Consider the following 20,457-nt stretch of genomic DNA (forward strand, 5'->3'; position numbering starts at 1 on the left):
CGCCGAGGGCCTGGATCGACCTGAGGGAGTGGAGAATACCGTGGTAAGTTTTCGGCGCGGTTTTGAGCGCAGAAATCAGGTGCAGCCCGAAACTTGACCCCAATGATACTGCCTGTGCTTCTTAAAAGGACACAAACAACATTCAGGTAAGTTTAGATTTTTGCTTTTGGGCTGGTTTCTTTACATTTTATTGGAGTAGTGGCTTGATGTAATACATGTAAAAAGTTGTTAAAAGTGTGCAGGGACTGCTGTTGGATGTTTGCAAGGTTTTGGTTTTTAAAGGGAGGCCTCTGGGAACACTACTTGCTCCCAGTCCTAGGGGCTATACGTGCAGTCCCCCTTGGGCTGCAGCATGAAATGGAGATGGAGAAGAGGCAGCAAAGGGAACAAACTGCTCACAGTATTGTGCAAGCTGTGCCTGCACTGAAATTAACTCTCGGTAAGGTTTTTCAGAACTTAGAAAAGTGGACACTTACTCTGTTCTAAGTTAGTTTGGAGTAACTTTTCGCAGTTCAAAATTGCAAAACAGGCCTAAGTGGCTGGACACACCCCCTTTTGAAATAAAAACTGAACTAAAACAAAACTGAACAAACTCACAAGAACTGGAGCAAACTAAATGCCGAGAATTGCGATTTCTAAGATATTCCAAACAAATTGGAGCAACTCCACCCGAAACTTGGGCCCTACATTCAGATAGTTGAAGTCCCCCATTATCACTACTCAATAGTTCTTATATCTCTTTGTAATTTCTCGACAAAGTTGCTCCTCCATATTTTTCCCATTGCTTGGTGGCCTATGGAACACACCAGTAGTGTAATGGCACCTCTATTATTTCTTAACTCCAGCCATATAGATTATGTCTTTGACCCCTCCAACACATGCTCTCTCTCCAGCAGTGTAACATTCTCCTTAACCAATACTGCTACAACACCTCCCGTCTTTCCTGAACACCTTATATCCAGGAATATTTAACATCCAATCCTACCCTTTTATGAGCAAGATCTCGATTATTGCCACATCATATTCCCTGCAGCTCACCAACCTTGTTTACTCTGCTTCGTGTATTCACATACATACACTGTAATCCTATCTTAGACCATCCCGTGTTCTTCTTAGTCTGACCCCGCCTTATACCTTACTATTTCTTAGTTTAGTGCTATCTGTCTCTCCCAATCTTTTGTGCCCTTTGTTTCTCCTTTATAATGCTACATCCTAGTGCCCATCCCCCTGCCATCTTAGTTTAAATCCTCCCCAACCGCACTAGCAAACCTCCCCGCGAGGATATTGGTACCACTCTGTTGAGGTGCAACCTGTACAGGTCCCACCTTCCCCCAAAACCTGCCCCAATGCCCCAGGAATCTGAAGCCCTCCCTCCTGCACCATCTCTCCAGCCACGCATTCATCTGTTCTATCCTCCTATTTCTGTACTCACTCGCATGTGGCTGCAGGAGTAATCCAGAGATTACTACCTTTGAGGTCCTGCCTTTTAATCTCTGTCCTAGCTCCCTAAAATCTGCCTGAAGTATCTCATCCCTCTTTCTATCTAGGTCATTGGTACCGATATGGACTACCACCTCTGGCTATTCACCCTCACCCCTCAGAATGTTCTGCAGCCATTCAGTGACATCTTTGACCCTGGCACCAGGGAGGCAACATACCATCCTGGAATCACGTTGAACTCATATCTTTTGGAATCAGCCTTGTGATTGTGATGTTATCTTCACTGCCTTCAATGCTTCAATCTCTCCTTGGTTTCTTGGGTGACCAGAACTGACAAGAAGCTCAATGTGTGGTCTGATCACAATACTATATAGTTTGGTCCTTTGATGAGCATTCACTCCATAATTACAAGTATGCTTAATAAATTCTGTGCTGCAATTTAAAAATCTGAATCTTCTCTCTAAGTCAGAGCATCTGCCAAATTCGTGAGCAGCTAGTGGGTAATACTCCAACATAAAGCACATGAATTTAAAGTGCTTTAAACAGTTAATATTCAAAAATACTTTCACACTCAAGTTCAATCTCAACAGAGAAGAGAGGTAGTCAGTAGATTTTGAAACTATGGGTCTGAAATTCCTGTTCCACCAGAAGTGTGACAGAGGGGGACTTGAGACAACCTGCAGCCAAAGGCAGGGACGGAGTCATTTCCATAGCCAGGGCAGACAGCTCAGGCCCAGAGAGGTACAGCAGATATGCCTACCCCAACAGCCAGCTGGAAAATCAGAAGAGTACCATATCACTCTGATGGTAGAGTGCAAGGGCTGAAGAGGAGGACATAACTTTTTAAAAATTTCCCAGAAGAGAAATGCAGTAATTAATTTTAAGATAACCGATCCTCTTGGAGATTAATTACCTAAACTGGGAAACTTTATTGGGGCAAAAGCAAAATCCTCCGGATGCTGGAAATCGGAAATAAAAACAGAAAATTACTAAACCTGATTGGGGCCTTCTTTAAGCCCATGCATGGATTGCGCTGGGTCAGACAACAACATAATGGGATGGATTTTCTGAGGTACCTTGGGAATGTCCCCCAAAATCTTCAGAAGCTGCAAAGGAAGACTCTCCCACACTCGTATCAATCAGGATTTGGGCCACTGTATGAACAGGGAGGAATCCCAGCAGTTCTGGGTTCCACCCCAACTTCATGCCACTATGCAGTCCAACCTACTTCTGCCCTTTGGCCCCATTGAAATTTCGGGGGCTATCCTTTCTTTTGAAATGTAGCATAATGCATACAGCATTATTCTTTATAGTTTTAATACATTTGCAAAGATGAGATTTATTAATTTACAGTCTTTTTACATACCTTTGTTGAACTGCCTTCAGAAACGGTGGCTAGGTTCCAAAGGATTACATAGTGCGTGCACTGCAGTGCATGAATGACAATCTAAAAAGCAAATATACATTTCAAAATAAAATCGTTTGTAAATACAGTACATGCTGTCACTTAATCATAAAATAAAAAGCACTATAAAGTAATCTGGTATTGTTCAATTCTGCAGTTTTAAAATCAAATTATGAAACACATACCTGTTCTGGCATATCCCCATTTTCAATACCAATCTTCAGCAGTTTGTAATTGCTGCCAAACAAGTCCCATCTTGTAAGATCATGAGCACTGGAAAAGCAATAGGTTTAATTTTAAGCTTCTAATCAAGTTTTGACAAGACACCTGTAACAGAAAATACATTAAGTTGCACCAGCTGGGAAGAAAATTAAAAGAATAGATGCACTCTGGATCTAATGAGCAGTTAGAGGGGACGGGAGCGGGAAAGGGAGAGTGAGTTGAGAGGAGAGGAGAGGAAAAGAGAAGACTCATAGCCATGACGATAGCATTAGGAACTAGAAAACCTGGCTGTCAAGCTGATTTACAATTTAAAGCAATTTTCCAGAGGATTTACAGCAAAATACAGCACAGAGATAGGCCATACGGTCCAACAGCCAGTGTTTATGCTCCACACAAGCCTCTCTCACCGTACTTCATCTCACCCTATCAACATATCCATCTATTCCTTTCTCCCTTGTGTACTTATCGAGCTTTCCCTTAAATCCATCTATCTATTTGCCGCAACTACTCCCATGTGGTAGCAAGTTTCACAATCTACTCACTCTCTGGGTAAAGAAGCTTCTCTTGAATTCCTTATTGGATTTATTAGAGGCCATCTTATATTTAATGTCCCCTAGTTTTCAACTCCCCCAACAAGTGGAAACATCCTATCTACATTATCAGGTCACTTTTCAGCCTTCTTTCTTCTAGAGAAAGGAGCCCCAGCCAGTTCAGCTTTTCCTGATAGATATAACCTCCGAGTTCTGGTGTTATACTTGTACATCTTTTTTGCACCTTTTCCAGTGCCTCTATATCCTTTTTGCAGTATGGAGACCAGAACTGAACATGGTACTCGGAACACAGAACAAGTGCAGTCTAACCAAGGTTTTTCACAAGTTTAACATAACTTTTGTTTTTGAATTCTATTCTTCTAGAAATTAATCCTTTTTATGGACTTTAAAACTCTATATGGAGCCATACATCTTTCACTGTATAAAAACCAAGAGGCTGTGGAGGATAACAGTCAGATTCTAATGTGTGCTTCCTATAATACTGTGATTTCCCGAGTGTGCTGTCAGGATTCAGAGGCAGCAAAGTTTATTCAGTGGCGGCTGCAGGGCATTCTGGGGGAAGAGGGTGAACAGCCAGAGGTCGTGGTCCATATCGGTACCAATTACATAGGTAGGAAGAGGATTGAGGTCCTGCAGGCAGAGTTTAGGGAGCGAGGAGATTAAAAAGCAGGACTTCAAGGTAGTAATCTCCAGATTACTCCCAGTGCCGCGAGCTAGTGAGTACAGAACTGGGAGGATAGAGCAGATGAATACGTGGCTGGAAAGAGGGCTTTAGTTTCTTGAGGCACTGGGAGCACTTCTGGGGGCGGTGGAACCTGTACAAGCCGGATGGATTGCACCTCAACAGAGCCGGGATCAATATCCTTGCGGGGGGTTTGCTTGTGCTGTTGGGGAGGGTTTAAACTAGCTTGGCAGGGGGGTGGGAACCTGAAAATAGATTCAGTAGGGAGGGGAATAAAGCTGGAATTAGAAAGCAAAAATAAAGTGAGTTTGAAGGAGAGGGGAAACAAGCAGGAAAAAAGGATAAAAAAACAAACTTAACGGCACTTTGTCTAAATGCACGTAGCATTTGTAACAAGATAGATGAGTTGGCGGCACAAATTGAGACAAATGGGTATGATCTGATAACCATTACAGAGTCGTGGTTGCAAGGTGACCAGGACTAGGAATTAAATATTCAGGGGTACTTGACAATCCAGAAGGACAGACAGAAAAGGAAAAGGAGGTGGGGTAGCTCTATTGATAAAGGATGGAATCACTGCAATAGTAAGAAACGACATTGGCTCAAATGATAAGGGTGTTGAAACAGTTTGGGTGAAGATTAGGAACAATAAGGGGAAAAGGTCACTGGTGAGTGTAGTCTATAGGCCCCCTAACAGTAACAACTCTGTTGGTCGGAGCATAAACCAGGAAATAGTGGAGGGCTTGTAAAAAGAGAACAGCAATAATCATGGGTGATTTTAACCTCCATATTGATTGGACAAATTAAATTGGTCAGGGTAGCCTTGAGGAGGAGTTCATAGAGCGCGTAAGGAACAGGTTCCTTGAGCAGTACGTAACGGAACCAACCATGGGGCAGGCTATCTTAGATCTGGTCCTGTGTAATGAGACAGGATTAATAAACAATCTCCTAGTAAAGGATCCCCTCGGAATGAGTGATTATAGCATGATTGAATTTCAAATTCAGATGGAGGGGGAGAAAGTTGGATCTCTAACTAGCGTATTAAGCTTAAATAAAGGAGACTATGAAGGTATGAGGGCAGAGTTGGGTAAAGTGGACTGGGAAAATAGATTAAAGTGTAGGACAGTTGATGAACAGAGGTGTACATTTAAGGAGATATTTCACAACTCTCAAGAAAAATATATTCCAGTGAGGAGGAAAGGGTGTAAGAGAAAAGATAGCCATCCGTGGCTAACTAAAGAAATAAAGGATGGTGTGCAATTAAAAACAAGCGCATACAAAGTGGCCAAAACCAGTGGGAAGACAGAAGATTGGGAAGCTTTTAAAAGCCAGCAAAGAACGACTAAAAAAAAATTAAGGGAGGGAATATAGACTATGAAAGTAAACTAGCGCAAAATATAAAAACAGATAGCAAGAGTTTCTATAGCGATATAAAAAGGAAAAGGATGGCTAAAGTAAATGTTGGTCCCTTAGATGAGACCAGGGAATTAGTAATGGGGAACATGGAGATGGCAGAAATTCTGAACACACATTTTGCATCAGTCTTTATGGTAGAGGACACTAACAATATTCCGACAATGGATAGTCTCGGGGCTATGGGGGGGGGGGGGGGGAGGAACTTAACACAATCACTAAGGAGGTGGTACTCAGTAAAATAATGAGACTAAAGGCAGATAAATCCCCTGGACCTGATGGCTTGCATCCTAGGTCTTGAGAAGGAGCCGCAGGGATTGTGGATGCATTGGTTGTAATTTACCAAAATTCCCTAGATTCTGGGAAGGTCCCAGCAGATTGGAAAACTGCAAATGTAACGCTCCTATTTAAAAAAGGAGGCAGACAAAATGCAGGAAACTATAGACCCAGTTAGCCTAAGATATGTGGTTGGGGAAATGTTGGAGTCCATTATTAAAGAAGCAGTAGCAGGACATTTGAAAAAGCAAAATTAGGTCAGGCAGAGTAAGCAAGGATTTATGAAGGGGAAGTCATGTTTGACAAATTTGCTGGAGTTCTTTGAGAATGTAACGAACAGGGTGGATAAAGGGGAACCAGTGGATGTGGTGTATTTGGACTTCCAGGAGGCATTTGACAAAGTGCCACAGAAAAGGTTACAAAAGTTCACGGGGTTGGGGGTAATATATTAGCATGGATAGAGGATTAGCTAACTAACAGGGAACAGAGAGTCGGGATAAATGGTTCATTCTCTGGTTGGCAACCAGTAACTAGTGGGGTGCCGCAGGGATCAGTGCTGGGACCCCAACTATTTACAATCTATATTAACGACTTGGAAGAAGGGACCGAGTGCAACATAGCCAAGTTTGATGATGATACAAAGATGGGAGGAAAAGCATTGTGTGAGGAGGACACAAAAAATCTGCAAAAGGACATAGACAGGCTAAGTGAGTGGGCAAAAACTTGGCAGATGGAGTATTATGTTGGAAAGTGTGAGGTCATGCACTTTGGCAGAAAAAAAATCAAAGAGCAAGTTATTATTTAAATGGAGAAAGATTGCAAAGTGCCGCAGTACAGTGGGACCTGGGGGTACTTGTGCATGAAACACAAAAGGATAGTATGCAGGTATGATTAGGAAGGCCAATGAAATCTTGGCCTTTATTGCAAAGGGGATGGAGTATAAAAGCAGGGAAGTCTTACTACAGCTATACAAGGTATTGGTGAGGCCACACCTGGAATACTGCGTGCAGTTTTGGTTTCCATATTTACGAAAGCATATATACTTGCTTTGGAGGCAGTTCAGAGAAGGTTCACTAGGTTGATTCTGGGGATGAGGGGGTTGACTTATGAGGAAAGGTTGAGTAGGTTGGGCTCCTACTCATTGGAATTCAGAAGAATGAGGTGATCTTATCGAAATTTATAAGATTATGAGGGGGCTTGACAAGGTGGATGCAGAGGATGTTTCCACTGATGGGGGAGACTAGAACTAGCGGGCATGATCTTAGAATAAGGGGCCGACCGTTTAAAACAGATGAGGAGAAATTTCTTCTCTCGGAGGGTTGTAAATCTGTGGAATTCGCTGCCTCAGAGAGCTGTGGAAGCTGGGATATTGAATAAATTTAAGACAGAAACAGACAGGTGCTTAAACGATAAGGGGATAAGGGGTTTATAGGGAGCGGGCGGGGAAGTGGAGCTAAGTCCATGATCAGATCGCCCATGAACTTATTGAATGGCAGAGCAGGCTCGAGGGGCCATATGGCCTACTCCTGTTCCTATTTCTTATGTCCCCTGCTGTACTCTGCGACTCCAGAAGGGATGCTTCGTACAGGCAACAAGAATTTAAAAACAAAAGCCTTCTTAAAAACAGAAAACTCTACAATAACTTGAGAGACACATTGGTCAAATGTTTTTAATATAATAAAATTAGCTGCATCTTTGCTGTACTTCTCAGTGAATAATACACCATGGGAGAAGAACAAAAACAGAGTTTAAAAGAAAACAGATACAATTAAGGAAAGGACTCCAACCAAAAGTCTCAGCGAGACAGGTGTCTGCTTAGATTTCTAGTGGGTACATTATTTACTACAGATCTATAACAATAAACAAAAATGGGCTCTTCTGATCATGAAAGGAGCCCAGTCTGCATTTGTAACAACGGTGGCTATGTCTCCTTGCATTCAAAGATTTCTTGGGAGTTATTCCAGAAGGGCCCTTTGGATATTCATGACTTAAAATGTCCATATTACGGTGGTTTGACTTAAAAAGTATCCAAGACTATTAAGATGCCCAATTAAACTTTTCTTTGTTGTTGCAATTAGCTGACTGATAAAAGTCAAGTTTGCTACTTAGTCTAATAGTTCTCCCCCCAGCCCCTCCCACCTCCACGCACCCTTTAAATTTATTCCCAGGAAGGACTTAACTAATTACAGGTCACAATAAACGCACAGTAGTTTCAACTTAACTAGTGAATCACTGAGAAAAATTGTATTTGAAAGATAAACTATTTCAAAACAGCTTAAGAAGGCAACTACCAAGTGCTCTTCACCAATATACGATGAACAATAACTGTAAAGGTTTTGCAATACAAAGAAGCCAGCATTGTAGCCTCCACAGACTCTTGATTTTTATACAGAGAAAAATGTATGGCTCCAGTACAAATGAGTGACCATAACATGGTTGAATTTCAATTTCAGTTGGTTCTCAAACCAGTGTCCGAAGCTGAAATAAAGGAGACGACAAAGGTATGAGGGCAGAGTTGGCTAAAGTGGACTGGGAAAATAGATTAAAGTATGGGGCGGTTGATGAGCAGTGGCAGATATTTAAGAAGATATTTCATAACTTGCAACAAAAATATATCCCAACGAGAAGGAAAGACTAAGAGAAGGGCTAACCATCCGTGGCTAACTAAGGAAATAAGGGATGGTATCAAATTGAAAACATGGGCATACAATGTGGCCAAGACTAGTGGGAGGCCAGAGGATTGGGAAACTTTTAAAAGCCATCAAAGAACTAAAAAAAAATGATAAGAGAGAGGGTAGATAGATTATGAAAGTAAACAAGCACAAAATATAAAAACAGATTGTAAGAGGTTCTACAGGTACAGAAAAAGGAAAAGAGTGGCTCAAGTAAATGTTGGTCCCCTGGTGGATGAGACTGGGGAATTAATAATGGAGAACAGGGAAATGGCAGAGACGCTGAACAAATATTTTGTATTGGTCTGCACGGTAGAAGACACTAAAAACATCCCAATAGTGGATAATCAAGGGGCTATAGGGAGGGAGGAAATTAATACAATCACTATCACTAATGAAGTAGTCCTCGGTAAAATAATGGGATCTTATTAAATGGCGGAGCAGGCTTGAGGGGTCAAATGGCCTGCGCCAATTTCTTATGTTCTTAATGGAGGATGGAGAGTGCAACCATGGCAGACAAGTACAAGCAACCCTAGTTTTTAGTTAATGACTGGTTTACATAATTACCTAATCATGTTTGCACCATACATAGCCAAGACTACATTTTTATATTAATATTCTGGAAAATCTACTGGCTGTTTTATTTCTGCTGGTCTTTGATGAGAGCCAAGTATCAAAGAGACATCGATAGCAAAATCTGGATATTAGAGGGCAAACAATATTGTTTTCAAGAACGCAGAATCAATGGAAAATCAACACATTTTAAGCTGGTCAATTCAAAACTAAGGTCTGCCACCCACAATAATTCTTATGAATAATCAAAGTTCCACTGCAGTAATCTTCCACAAATACTGTTTTGCAGGTTAAATCAATTAAAAGATTCACACTATTAGATTTGGCATGTTTCAACAAGTTGTGCATTGTCTTTCTGACTTTGGCACACTGGAATATCCTTATTCAATAAACCCACTGAACCTCCTTTCTTAAAATGTTTTTTTTTTTTAAGATAAATAATTTGAGCCAGCTTTCCCTTGAAAATTTCCTAAGACATTCACAGCCAAAGTATTAAGCTCATCAATTATGTTCAAAAAACTCTGCTACTAACGGCTCGTATAGTTCCATCACAATAACTGAAATTTATTTTCTACAGGGAGATCAGCACAGTCTTGCTGTGCTTCAAAAAACTTTTTGAGGTATGTTATTGATAATGCAATGCACTGTGCCACCAACTTTTTATGGCCTAAATGGAGTGAATTGATAGCAAACTTTTGTGTTAATATGTTGATATTTTAGATGGACATCTGGGGATGGTAGGAAGGAAAAGACATAGCGCAGTACAAATATGTGCGCCACTTTCCTGAAATAGAATCCCAGGATTTTATAGCTAAAAAAGTCAGCAATAGCCAATCTCTTCACATGGCTATGCACAGGTCATGATAGCCTGATAGGTATACCATTATATGTAATACTTGGACACAACATTAATGCTCTCCTCTGTGGGGGAAGGGTTTGAGCATAAAAGTTCATTCGTGTACTTTTTGCTGTATCACAAATTATAGTACATTTAGCCTATTTGATCAAAAGTAACCTTTTTCCTTAAATCGTTATCTTGGAGAAGCTGCCTTATTATTAAATGAATTAAATTGTCTTCTTAAAAAAAAAAATCAACCATTTTATAAAACATGTTATACAATGTCTATTGCTAATCAGTAATGCACACCACAATCTGAACTCCATGGGCTGAATCTTGACATGGGCCCGGGGGCGGGGGTTTGGGTTTCCACACATGCTGTGCACACAGCATGCATAGTTTTGCTTTGACAGGTTTCCTGCCCGGAGGTCAGCCTGATTGACAGGCTTAGCTTCCAGTTGGGCAGGGAGCACTCCAGAGTAGGCCGCAGCTAAGTCACCAGCCAGCTGTGCGAGCAGGAGAGCTCCCGGATCCCTGGGGGATTCGGGGGGGAGCTTGGGGTCTGGAAAACCCGGCTGGCCACTGTTATTCAATCAGAACCTGCCAGCCTTATTAAAATAGTTAATTGGCTAACCCGCCTCCTGGAGCAGGTTGGCTGCCCGTCCCTTGACCCGCCTGTTAAACGTGGATAGGTCAGTGCCGGGTTTGAAATTTTTGACGTTTTAATTTCTCACCCAACCCCAATTCACCCATTTTTGGAAGTTATGGTAGAGCCCAAAGTTTCACCAAAATCAGTAAATTGCAAAAAAAAAATTTACACTAGAGATTTGCATTACATATTTTTTTCATGAATACAGATGGACAGGACAGGAAAAGTAGCGGAAAAAGGCAAGACTGCAGCAGTAAAAACTTTCTTTGCGATTAAAATCATAAAACTATTCTTAATATCTCAATTGCACTATTCGTATAGCATATTAGGGCTGTTCAGTATGCAAGCTGAAATCAGGGGCAACAAAATAGCCAGCTCAAGGAACATAGAATCTCTTGGAATTAGTCTAAGGATTAAATGTGCTTTACATTAAGTACCAAACAAGTGCAGTAAGTGTTGCACCAGAAGATATCATTAGAAATTTTTTCCGCAATGCATTTTTCTTGTGTTTGAAGGGCTCCTCTAAAATGTTCTGTTGTCAGTATTTATGTGCAGCTATGCAAATACTGCAGGGACTAATGTGTTGTGTGTTTTCTGGCTTGTTAGTTGGCACAAGCAGCACCCAGAGAACATGTATGAGATTGGCAGGAGAAAAAGGACACAAAAAAAGACAGGAATTCAGCATGGAGGCTAATACACATGCTGTAGGATATTAACTAAACTGTACTGACTGAGTATTTTACTTCAATATTACACCATCATTGGCAAGTGCATGATATTCCCCAAACCAACTCGCAACACAAGAGGAAGCAAGCATCATGCCTCAGACAGCATCTAACATTTACATTTTCATTCATCCCAAGAGTTGCAAAGAGGCAGTGCAACATGTAAACTTTCTTCCTGCTGGCTTCCATGAGGTCCAACAAAGACCTGTATCCAGCTACAAAAGGAAAGCATGGACAGTGGTGCTCAACAGTCCCAAGATCTCTTTGAACTCCGTTTTCTAGCTGCAGAAGCAACACAAGAACACCAGTACTGTGGACTAAACACCTTAATGTATGTCTAGATGAACAGCTCATTAATCTGTTTTAGCTTTGCAGATCCTATTCAAAGTAACTATAAAGTTTAGTCCAAAAAATGATTATGGCCCCAATCACAAAATCTTTGTGAACACTTTTCAAGACTCGGATTAAAATTTATAAAAATATAGGGAATTAAGCCAACTCTAATTTGTTTTGTAAAATAGGTTAATTATAAAACACTTCTCTCAGAATTCCATTTTAAATTCTACCATTTCAAAATTTGGTATGTAATTATACCATTCGAAATGTTATGGACAATAGTCCCAATTTCAGAAATAGGACTTTTCTCTACAAACCAAAATAACAGCCGCAGATATGCAAAATTATTGCATGCAAATTGAATTAGAAGTTCAAGGAAAGAAAATACAGGTCCATTACAAAAAGTTGAGAGTTCTGGATAAATAATTATTCATTAAGTCAGTATCTCTGGTAATACTACTTCATATTGTTGTTATAAAACCTTCAACACTGTGATCATCATCAGTGCAGATCGACTAGTAATATGTTAAAACTCTTGTGGCAAGTATGCATCATCACACACTTTCTAGAATGCTTCTGTGCCATTCTTAAATCTCCCCATTCTAAGCCACACAGATTTCCGAAATAAATGTATTTTACCAAATCTGATTGGAACCTTCTCCCAACATATTCGACTCCCACCCTGGTCCTCCTAGCACTCACTTCCACCTACTCAAGAAACCCTGGAGAAGGAAGTTTAAATACACTAAAAAAAAACAATTGAACTGCTTCAACTTAGTGCCAATGTAGAAAGGTTAAGCATATTAAAATACTGATTCTTACAAATAGGATAACTTACTCTGCTCTCTTTCTTACAAATGTGAAACAATCTTAAAATGTTGTTTCAGCTCCCTCTTTCCAACATACCGGTTCCCCCAATGTCTCCAATTTAATTGATCTATTGATCAAATAAAGCCAGGGTTCACAGCTCCAACTTAACCTCATTCGAGAATGCAAACCAATTATACCTTCGAGCTTTAAAAGGATACATGCCTACATCCTATTTTTACATGGTACAGGTGTGACGTCCAAAATCCGGAAACCTCGGGACCAAGGCCGTTCCGGATATTTCCGGATTTAGGAACATCTTTGCCTGGGCCGAGGTAGATAGGGTAGGTTAGGGTGGGGGGGGGGGGGGTTCGGTCGGGCCGATGCTGGAGGGATTGGTCAGGCCATTGAATGTATCGATCAGGCTGAGGCCAGGAGGGGGTGGTTTTGGACCAAGGCTGGGGGGGGGGAGAGGTCGGGCCGAGGGAGGTAGTTTGGGCCGTGGGGGGCGCGCGCGAGTCCGGATTTTGGAACATTTCCGAACGACCCCGCTACGGATCGACCTAGTGCCTGGATCTCCGGATTTTGGACGTCGCACATGTATAGTGTTCTTATCCTTATAAAAAGTTGCATTCCTGAACTTACCATAAGCAGAAAATAAATCACAGAGAGGCACACACACATATGCACAAACTCCTTACTTGTGGAAGGCTGTGATCCTTTTCAATGTGGACAGGACCTGGTAAGCATCATCCTCATCAAGTTCTTCATCCTGTTCCAGTACCAAAAAATTAGTCAATACACATACCAAATAAATACATTTTGACTGAAAAATTGCTTTTAGTTTTCTCAGCTCCCACACCAAAATGTTTGTATGCATAAATGTGGTTATAGTCTGTAAAAATTCACCCAATAGATTGCCCATTAAAGAAAACACCAATAGGAACAGAATACCAACGCATTCAAAACTATTTTCTCATATGTGCAACTTACTCAAAGTATTAACATAGTAGCTTCTTCCCAAAATATTTTATTTTGGATTTAGAAGCTTTCATATATTTTACTCTTAGTACATTTAAGATAATTATGTAAATTGAAACATACATTGAAAGTCTAGTATGCAAAGATAGGAGAAAAATTATACTGCACTAAAATGGAAATTGCATTGTGTTTTTTAAAAAAACAGAAATTGAGTGACAATTGAACACAGAAAGCAAGTACTGAGTTAACTCTCAAAAGACATGCTGGGAGTAACACACAAAGCCACTACCACTAGACAGGGTCTCATCAGTGCCATTTTGTTCCTAAATATAAAAGATAATTTCTAAATGCATACATAAAATAATGGAATTTTCAATCACAAGAAACACCAAACTCTACTGAAATATAAAATATTACCAGTTTCCACCCTTGATCACCATCAGCTAGAAATTGTGTGGGGCGCTTCTGGGTGAGCTTGGCTGAGCAACCCACTGATGCGCAACACCCAGGCTCATTTTCAAGAAATAGATCATTCGGCCGAGGTGTTGGAAGTGTTTGTGTTACCCCAAAAAACATTTCCTGCAGCTTATATTTCTTGGATTATTATTAGGTGAGGGAAATGATGGGAAACTTTTAAAAAGTTGCAGAGTTGTTAAAGCTCCACACATTTCAAGAAGTCACAAAAATCCAATTGGCGAAGAGGTCGGCTATTTGCTTTTATTACTGACTTAATTCTGACAACTACTAGCAACTCTTGAAAGGTTTTCAAAAATATGAAACGTTTCTTATATGTGAAACAATGAAAAAAAATGTCTATTCCTTTAATGGTTGCTTGGAATATATCACAATGTGCAGAGAATATCAGCTGGTCAACAGCATAAAAGTATTTAAAAATGTATCCACGAGATGGTTGTCAGTTACCAATGTCTAAAGAGACTAGAAAATACAAAACAAAACAAAACATACTGGCCCAAACCTTGCTGGAGAGGGGCATCTCACAGCATGCACAGTAAAGACTTTTTTCTGTGCCCTTCAGCTCAAAAATGTTTTGCCCTGTCAGTTGTTGGAAGTGTGAGGGCAACAGGGCATCTGGGTTTTTAGTGAATGATGAGATCAGTTTATCTCCTTAACATCTGAGATTCAAGGAATGAGAAAGAAATAGAGGAAGAACTTAGCAGGTGAATTAAGATTGTGTCACTTCGATTCAATTCAAGTATAGAAAGAAAAATAAAGAGAGGGAAAGAAAGATTGAGAGAGCAAGAGAGAGAGAGACAGACAGACAGACAGACAGACAGACAGACAGACAGAGACAAACAAAGAAAAAGACCCAGAAAGGAAAAGTTAGTAAAAATCTTGAAGAATTTACTACGTGCAGGAACGAGACCCAACAGTTTAAACCGTTCCCTTTCCAGGCTGGAGAGGTTGATTGGCATTGCATTAACAATTATCATGCCATTAAATGGGTACATACGCTGTTAAATGAGCCCTAACTTTCTGCGGCAAATTTAATGGGAAATTAATATGCAAATCCAGCAAGTTCTTAAAATTAATGGGGAGGTTGAGGGCAAGCCACTGTTTGTGCAAAGCAAATACGGAGTGGTGTATAACGACCAGCAAGCTCTGGCGATTCGCAAACTCACAATGTATCTCATTTTTGCCTGACTTGTTGGCCGAGTTATGCATTAATAGCGGTGTGCACTGTGAACTTGCCGTTATTTTTCCAGCAAGATTTGGGCGGTTTTTAAATTTTTGTCATGTAAAACTACAGGTATTTGGTTCAGTAATAACTTATATTCAGTCATTTTGGTTTGAAACTATAGGAAGGTGTTAAGACACAGAAGAGGGAAAATTATTTTCTCTTCCATGGAAACCTGATTAAATTTGTAGTGACTTTTAAGCATCATCAATGTCACCTCAGGACAGAACTCTAAAGTCAGAATTCTCTCTCTTTACATTTTAGAAACTGTTAATGTGACCACTTCAAAGATAGTAATTTAAAAATAAATTAAACTAAAAAGGAAATTAATTTATAAGGTTATTAAATTTATCAATTGATTTATGTTCTCATAATCTGTATCTAAATTCCCATTTTCAAAATAGTCCCAGTCTGATGAAAGCAAGTAAGTTTCAATTTTGGTTTTATTTGTACAAAAACTTTACATGTCTATTAATTCTACTACACATTAGTAATGAAGTGTATTTAAAACAAGTTTGTGCTAGGTTTGTCTAAACTAATCTTTTTTAAAATAGATAGTATAAAAGCCAATTAAGGCAACAAGACAAGGGGCTAGAATTTCCATGGGCTTACCGCCCGGTTTCTGGGTGGTATTGGTCACTGTGGGCGCTAATCAGGTAAGTGGAAAATTCCCTACCCGAGTTACGCCGGCAGTTTTGAGGTACTGCTGGGGAGTGGACCGCTGGCGTACACTATCCTGAGATCGCTCTGGCGTGATATTTGGGAGAGCGGTGACCCATAGGATCAGCGGAGCTGGGTGGTAAGTGAGTAGCTCTTCAAGAAAAAGGTTAGTAATTGTTTTTTTTCCAATTATTTTAAAAATCTGTTGTGGTTATTTAGCTTAAAAGGGTCTTGGGAATGTTTTTTTGATCTTTTAGGTGATGTTTTTTAAAATTATTTTCATTGTTTTTCAGCTGCAAAGGCCTCGGGGTAAATTTTTATTGATTTTTTTTTTAATCGTTCATTTTGTTTAGGAACTGCCCAATCGACCCTAAATTGCACTTTTTTGCCCAGAATGGGGGTGCAACGCCCACTGCTTAAACAAAGGGGACTACAGTGGGATGAGGGCAGAGTTGGCTAAAGTAGACTGGAAACACAGACTAAACAGTGGCACAATTGAGGAACAGTGAAGGACTTTTAAGGAGCTCTTTCATAGTGCTCAACAAAAATATATTCCAGTGAAAAAGAAGGGCGGTAAGAGAAGGGATCACCAGCCGTGGATAACCAAGGAAATAAAGGAGAGTATCAACTTAAAAACCAATGCGTACAAGGTGGCCAAGGTGAGTGGGAAAATAGAAGATTGGGAAAATTTTAAACGACAGCAAAGAATGACTAAGAAAGCAATAAAGAAAGGAAAGATAGATTAAGAAAGTAAACTTGCGCAAAACATAAAAACAGATCGTAAAAGCTTTTACCAATATATAAAACGGAAGAGAGTGACAAAAGTAAATATTGGTCCCTCAGAAGATGAGAAAGGGGATTTAATAATGGGAAATGTGGAAATGGCTGAGACCTTAAACAATTATTTTGCTTCGGTCTTCACAGTGGAAGACACAAAAACCATGCCAAAAATTGCTGGTCACGGGAATGTGGGAAGGGAGGACCTTAAGATAATCACTATCAGTAAGGGGGTAGTGCTGGATAGGCGAATGGGACTCAAGGTAGACAAGTCTCCTGGTCCGGATGAAATGCATCCCAGGGTATTAAAAGAGATGGCGGAAGTTATAGCAGATGCATTCGTTATAATCTACCAAAATTCTCTGGACTCTGGGGCGGTACCAGCGGATTGGAAAGCAGCTAATGTAACGCCTCGGTTTAAAAAAGGGGGCAGACAAAAGGCAGGTAACTATAGGCCGGTTAGTTTAACATCTGCAGTGGGGAAAATGCTTGAAGCTATCATTAAGGAAGAAATAGTGGGACATCTTGATAGGAATAGTGCAATCAAGCAGACGCAACATGGATTCATGAAGGGGAAATCATGTTTAACTAACTTACTGGAATTCTTTGAGGATATAACGAGCATGGTGGATAGAGGTGTACCGATGGATGTGGCGTATTTAGATTTCCAAAAGGCATTCGATAAGGTGCCACACAAAAGGTTACTGCAGAAGATAAAGGTACGCGGAGTCAGAGGAAATGTATTAGCATGGATCGAGAATTGGCTGGCTAACAGAAAGCAGAGAGTTGGGATAGACGGGTCCTTTTCGGGTTGGAAATCGGTGGTTAGTGGTGTGCAACACGGATCGGTGCTGGGACCACAACTGTTTACAATATACATAGATGACCTGGAAGAGGGGACAGAGTGTAATGTAACAAAATTTGCAGATGACACAAAGATTAGTGGGAAAGCGGGTTGTGTAGAGGACACAGAGAGGCTGCAAAGAGATTTAGATAGGTTAAGCGAATGGGCTAAGATTTGGCAGATGGAATACAATGTCGGAAAATGTGAGGTCATGCACCTTGGGTAAAAAAAAAAGTAAAAGGGAATATTATTTGAATGGGGAGAAATTACAACATGCTGCGTTGCAGAGGGACCTGGGGGTCCTTGTGCATGAATCCCAAAAAGTTAGTTTGCAGGTGCAGCAGGTAATCAGGAAGGCGAATGCAATGTTGGCCTTCATTGCGAGAGGGATGGAGTACAAAAGCAGGGAGGTCATGCTGCAACTGTATAGGGTATTAGTGAGGCTGCACCTGGAGTACTACGTGCAGTTTTGGTCACCTTACTTAAGGAAGGAGAAATTAGCTTTGGAGGGGGTACAGAGACGATTCACTAAGCTGATTCCGGAGATGAGGGGGTTACCTTATGATGATAGATTGAGTAGACTGGGTCTTTACTCGTTGGAGTTCAGAAGGATGAGGGGTGATCTTATAGAAACATTTAAAATAATGAAGGGGATAGACAGGATAGAGGCAGAGCGGTTGTTTCCACTGGTCGGGGAGACTAGAACTAGGGGGCACAGCCTCAAAATACAGGGGAGCCAATTTAAAACCGAGTTGAGAAGGAATTTCTTCTCCCAGAGGGTTGTGAATCTGTGGAATTCTCTGCCCAAGGAAGCAGCTGAGGCTAGCTCATTGAATGTATTCAAATCACAGAAAGACAGATTTTTAACCAATAAGGGAATTGAGGGTTACGGGCGGGTAAGTGGAGCTGAGTCCACCATGATCTTGTTGAATGGCGGAGCAGGCTCGAGGGGCTAGATGGCCTACTCTTGTTCCTTATTGTTATGTTCTTATGTTTTTCGCTCGGCAGATTTTTTCATTTTTGGAGGGGTGGAGAGGGTTTCGCCGGCGATAATCTTCCCAATCTTTGCGGTCATTTGGACGGCAATTGGATGCTGGTGGGCTGATAGGAAATTCTAGCCCCATGTCTTGATGTATTATGACTAGACATGCTCATTTTTTTTTTATATTAGAAAAGATGAATTATGCAATAATTCTAATGAAACATTCTTTTAAAACTTGTCGAAAATACTAACACATAACCAATATGACTGTATTAAACCAAATTTCTAAATGCCACACACCACTAAAATTGACACACAACACCAGAATTGAACGAAGAATTTTTACATGCATACAACTTGCAGTTAAGGGATCATAGAATCAAAAGGATTTCTACATGACCTTTTAGATACAAACCTCTTGCAAGAAATCTTCAAGCATATGACTGAACTTATCTACCAACTCATCAATTAGCTGGCTCCTCGAAATGTCCACTCTGTTGAATATTGTGTATTCATCATTGCAGAGGGCATGGTAAGTTTTCGAACAAGCCTCCAAGACATCAGTATCCACATGTTTTTCTACAATATCTTTCAGTTGCCTCAACAAACAGTCCAAGTGCTTTGAAAAAAACACAAATATTTGGATTAGCACGGTTACCAAAACTGGATCATTGGATTTTCGAACAACTTTTATAATGCACAAACTTAAATAAAGTTTCACTTTAGAGTAACTGGCAAAACAACTGGCCATGAAATTACAATTCAACAGCACAATGAAAAATTATCTGGTCTGGACTTACAAGTCTTTGATATTTTTTAGTTTAAAGCATATGTTATTATTGCAAGAACTTAAGTTTCTTCATATGGGTGGGTAATTTAGTGAAACAGGACTACTTGTAAACTAAGATAAGCACAAAAATTGAAAGAATTTTGTTTATACTTTCATGTTCCAGAGAAGGGACTTCATAACACTGACAAGAAAAAAAACTATAAATGCAGTCATCAAATTAAAAAACAGAAAATTCTGGAAATATACATGAATTCATTCCATTAGCATTTGTAACAGAAAATATCCATTAACATTTCAGGTCAACACTCCATCATAAATGAAAGGTTAGAAGAATCTACAACAAAACATGAACCTATCTTCTCACTTTGTAAATGCAGTTGGACTAGACTATTTCCAGCATTTCATGTTATATTTAAGGTTCATTTTTGTTTGAAAGGTTGTGCTTAACTTTGCAAGTTCTCATCCATTTCTTTACTTTAGTATTACACTGCCTACTTTAGTGGGGACGACAGGATTTTCATCCATTCTCTTTCAAAATGATAGTGTGGAATGTACAGGATCTATTCCTACTTCTGTTTTCTATTGAAATTCTAATATAAAATGTATCTTTTATGAAGAGCATAACTTGTATTTTTGATGGAACCTAAATAACTACACAAAAATACTAGTGTATAAAAATATCTTTTTCACCTTTTCTAGTCGGCCAGTTGTATATATCTCCAGGTCAAAAAACAGTGGTAACTGTAAAAGATTCGTCACTTTCTCTGCGTCAACAGCGTACTGCTCAAAAACGGGGAAAAATAGAAAATAAAAACTCATATCCAAATACATCCAACGCATTCAATTAATGGTCAACAAAATGAAGATTACTGTATAGAGCAAGAAAACTACAATAGAAAATTAGCTGATGTCTTAAACAGCATTTTGGGACAAAGATTCAGGGTCCCTTAGCTCAAGGTGTCAGCCCTGGCTCAGTGATGGCATTCTCACTTGGAGCCAGAAGTTCGTGGTTTGCACTCCAGGACTTGAGCACATAATCTCAGCTGACACTTCAGTACAGTACTGGGGGAATGTTACACTTGTCAGAGATGCGGTGTTTTCGATCAGGCATTAAACCGAGGTCTTATCTGCTCTCTCA

General features: G+C 40.1%; 1 protein-coding gene across 4 annotated transcripts in view; it reads right to left on the reverse strand.

The window, feature by feature from the left end:
* Window positions 1-20,457, reverse strand: part of LOC139265595 (cohesin subunit SA-2) — a 186,358-nt gene that overhangs the window by 41,438 nt on the left and 124,463 nt on the right. For all 4 annotated transcript variants that reach the window (XM_070882708.1, XM_070882706.1, XM_070882704.1 and 1 more), the window contains 5 exons: window positions 20,010-20,099; window positions 18,945-19,148; window positions 13,291-13,361; window positions 3,031-3,118; window positions 2,807-2,887 (listed from right to left, as the gene is read on the reverse strand). In XM_070882708.1, coding sequence (XP_070738809.1) covers window positions 2,807-2,887; window positions 3,031-3,118; window positions 13,291-13,361; window positions 18,945-19,148; window positions 20,010-20,099 — 534 coding nt within the window. The remainder of the gene's footprint in view (window positions 1-2,806; window positions 2,888-3,030; window positions 3,119-13,290; window positions 13,362-18,944; window positions 19,149-20,009; window positions 20,100-20,457) is intronic.

The sequence above is a fragment of the Pristiophorus japonicus genome, chromosome 6 (assembly GCF_044704955.1).
Source record: "Pristiophorus japonicus isolate sPriJap1 chromosome 6, sPriJap1.hap1, whole genome shotgun sequence".
In the NCBI taxonomy this organism is placed as follows: Eukaryota; Metazoa; Chordata; class Chondrichthyes; family Pristiophoridae; genus Pristiophorus; species Pristiophorus japonicus.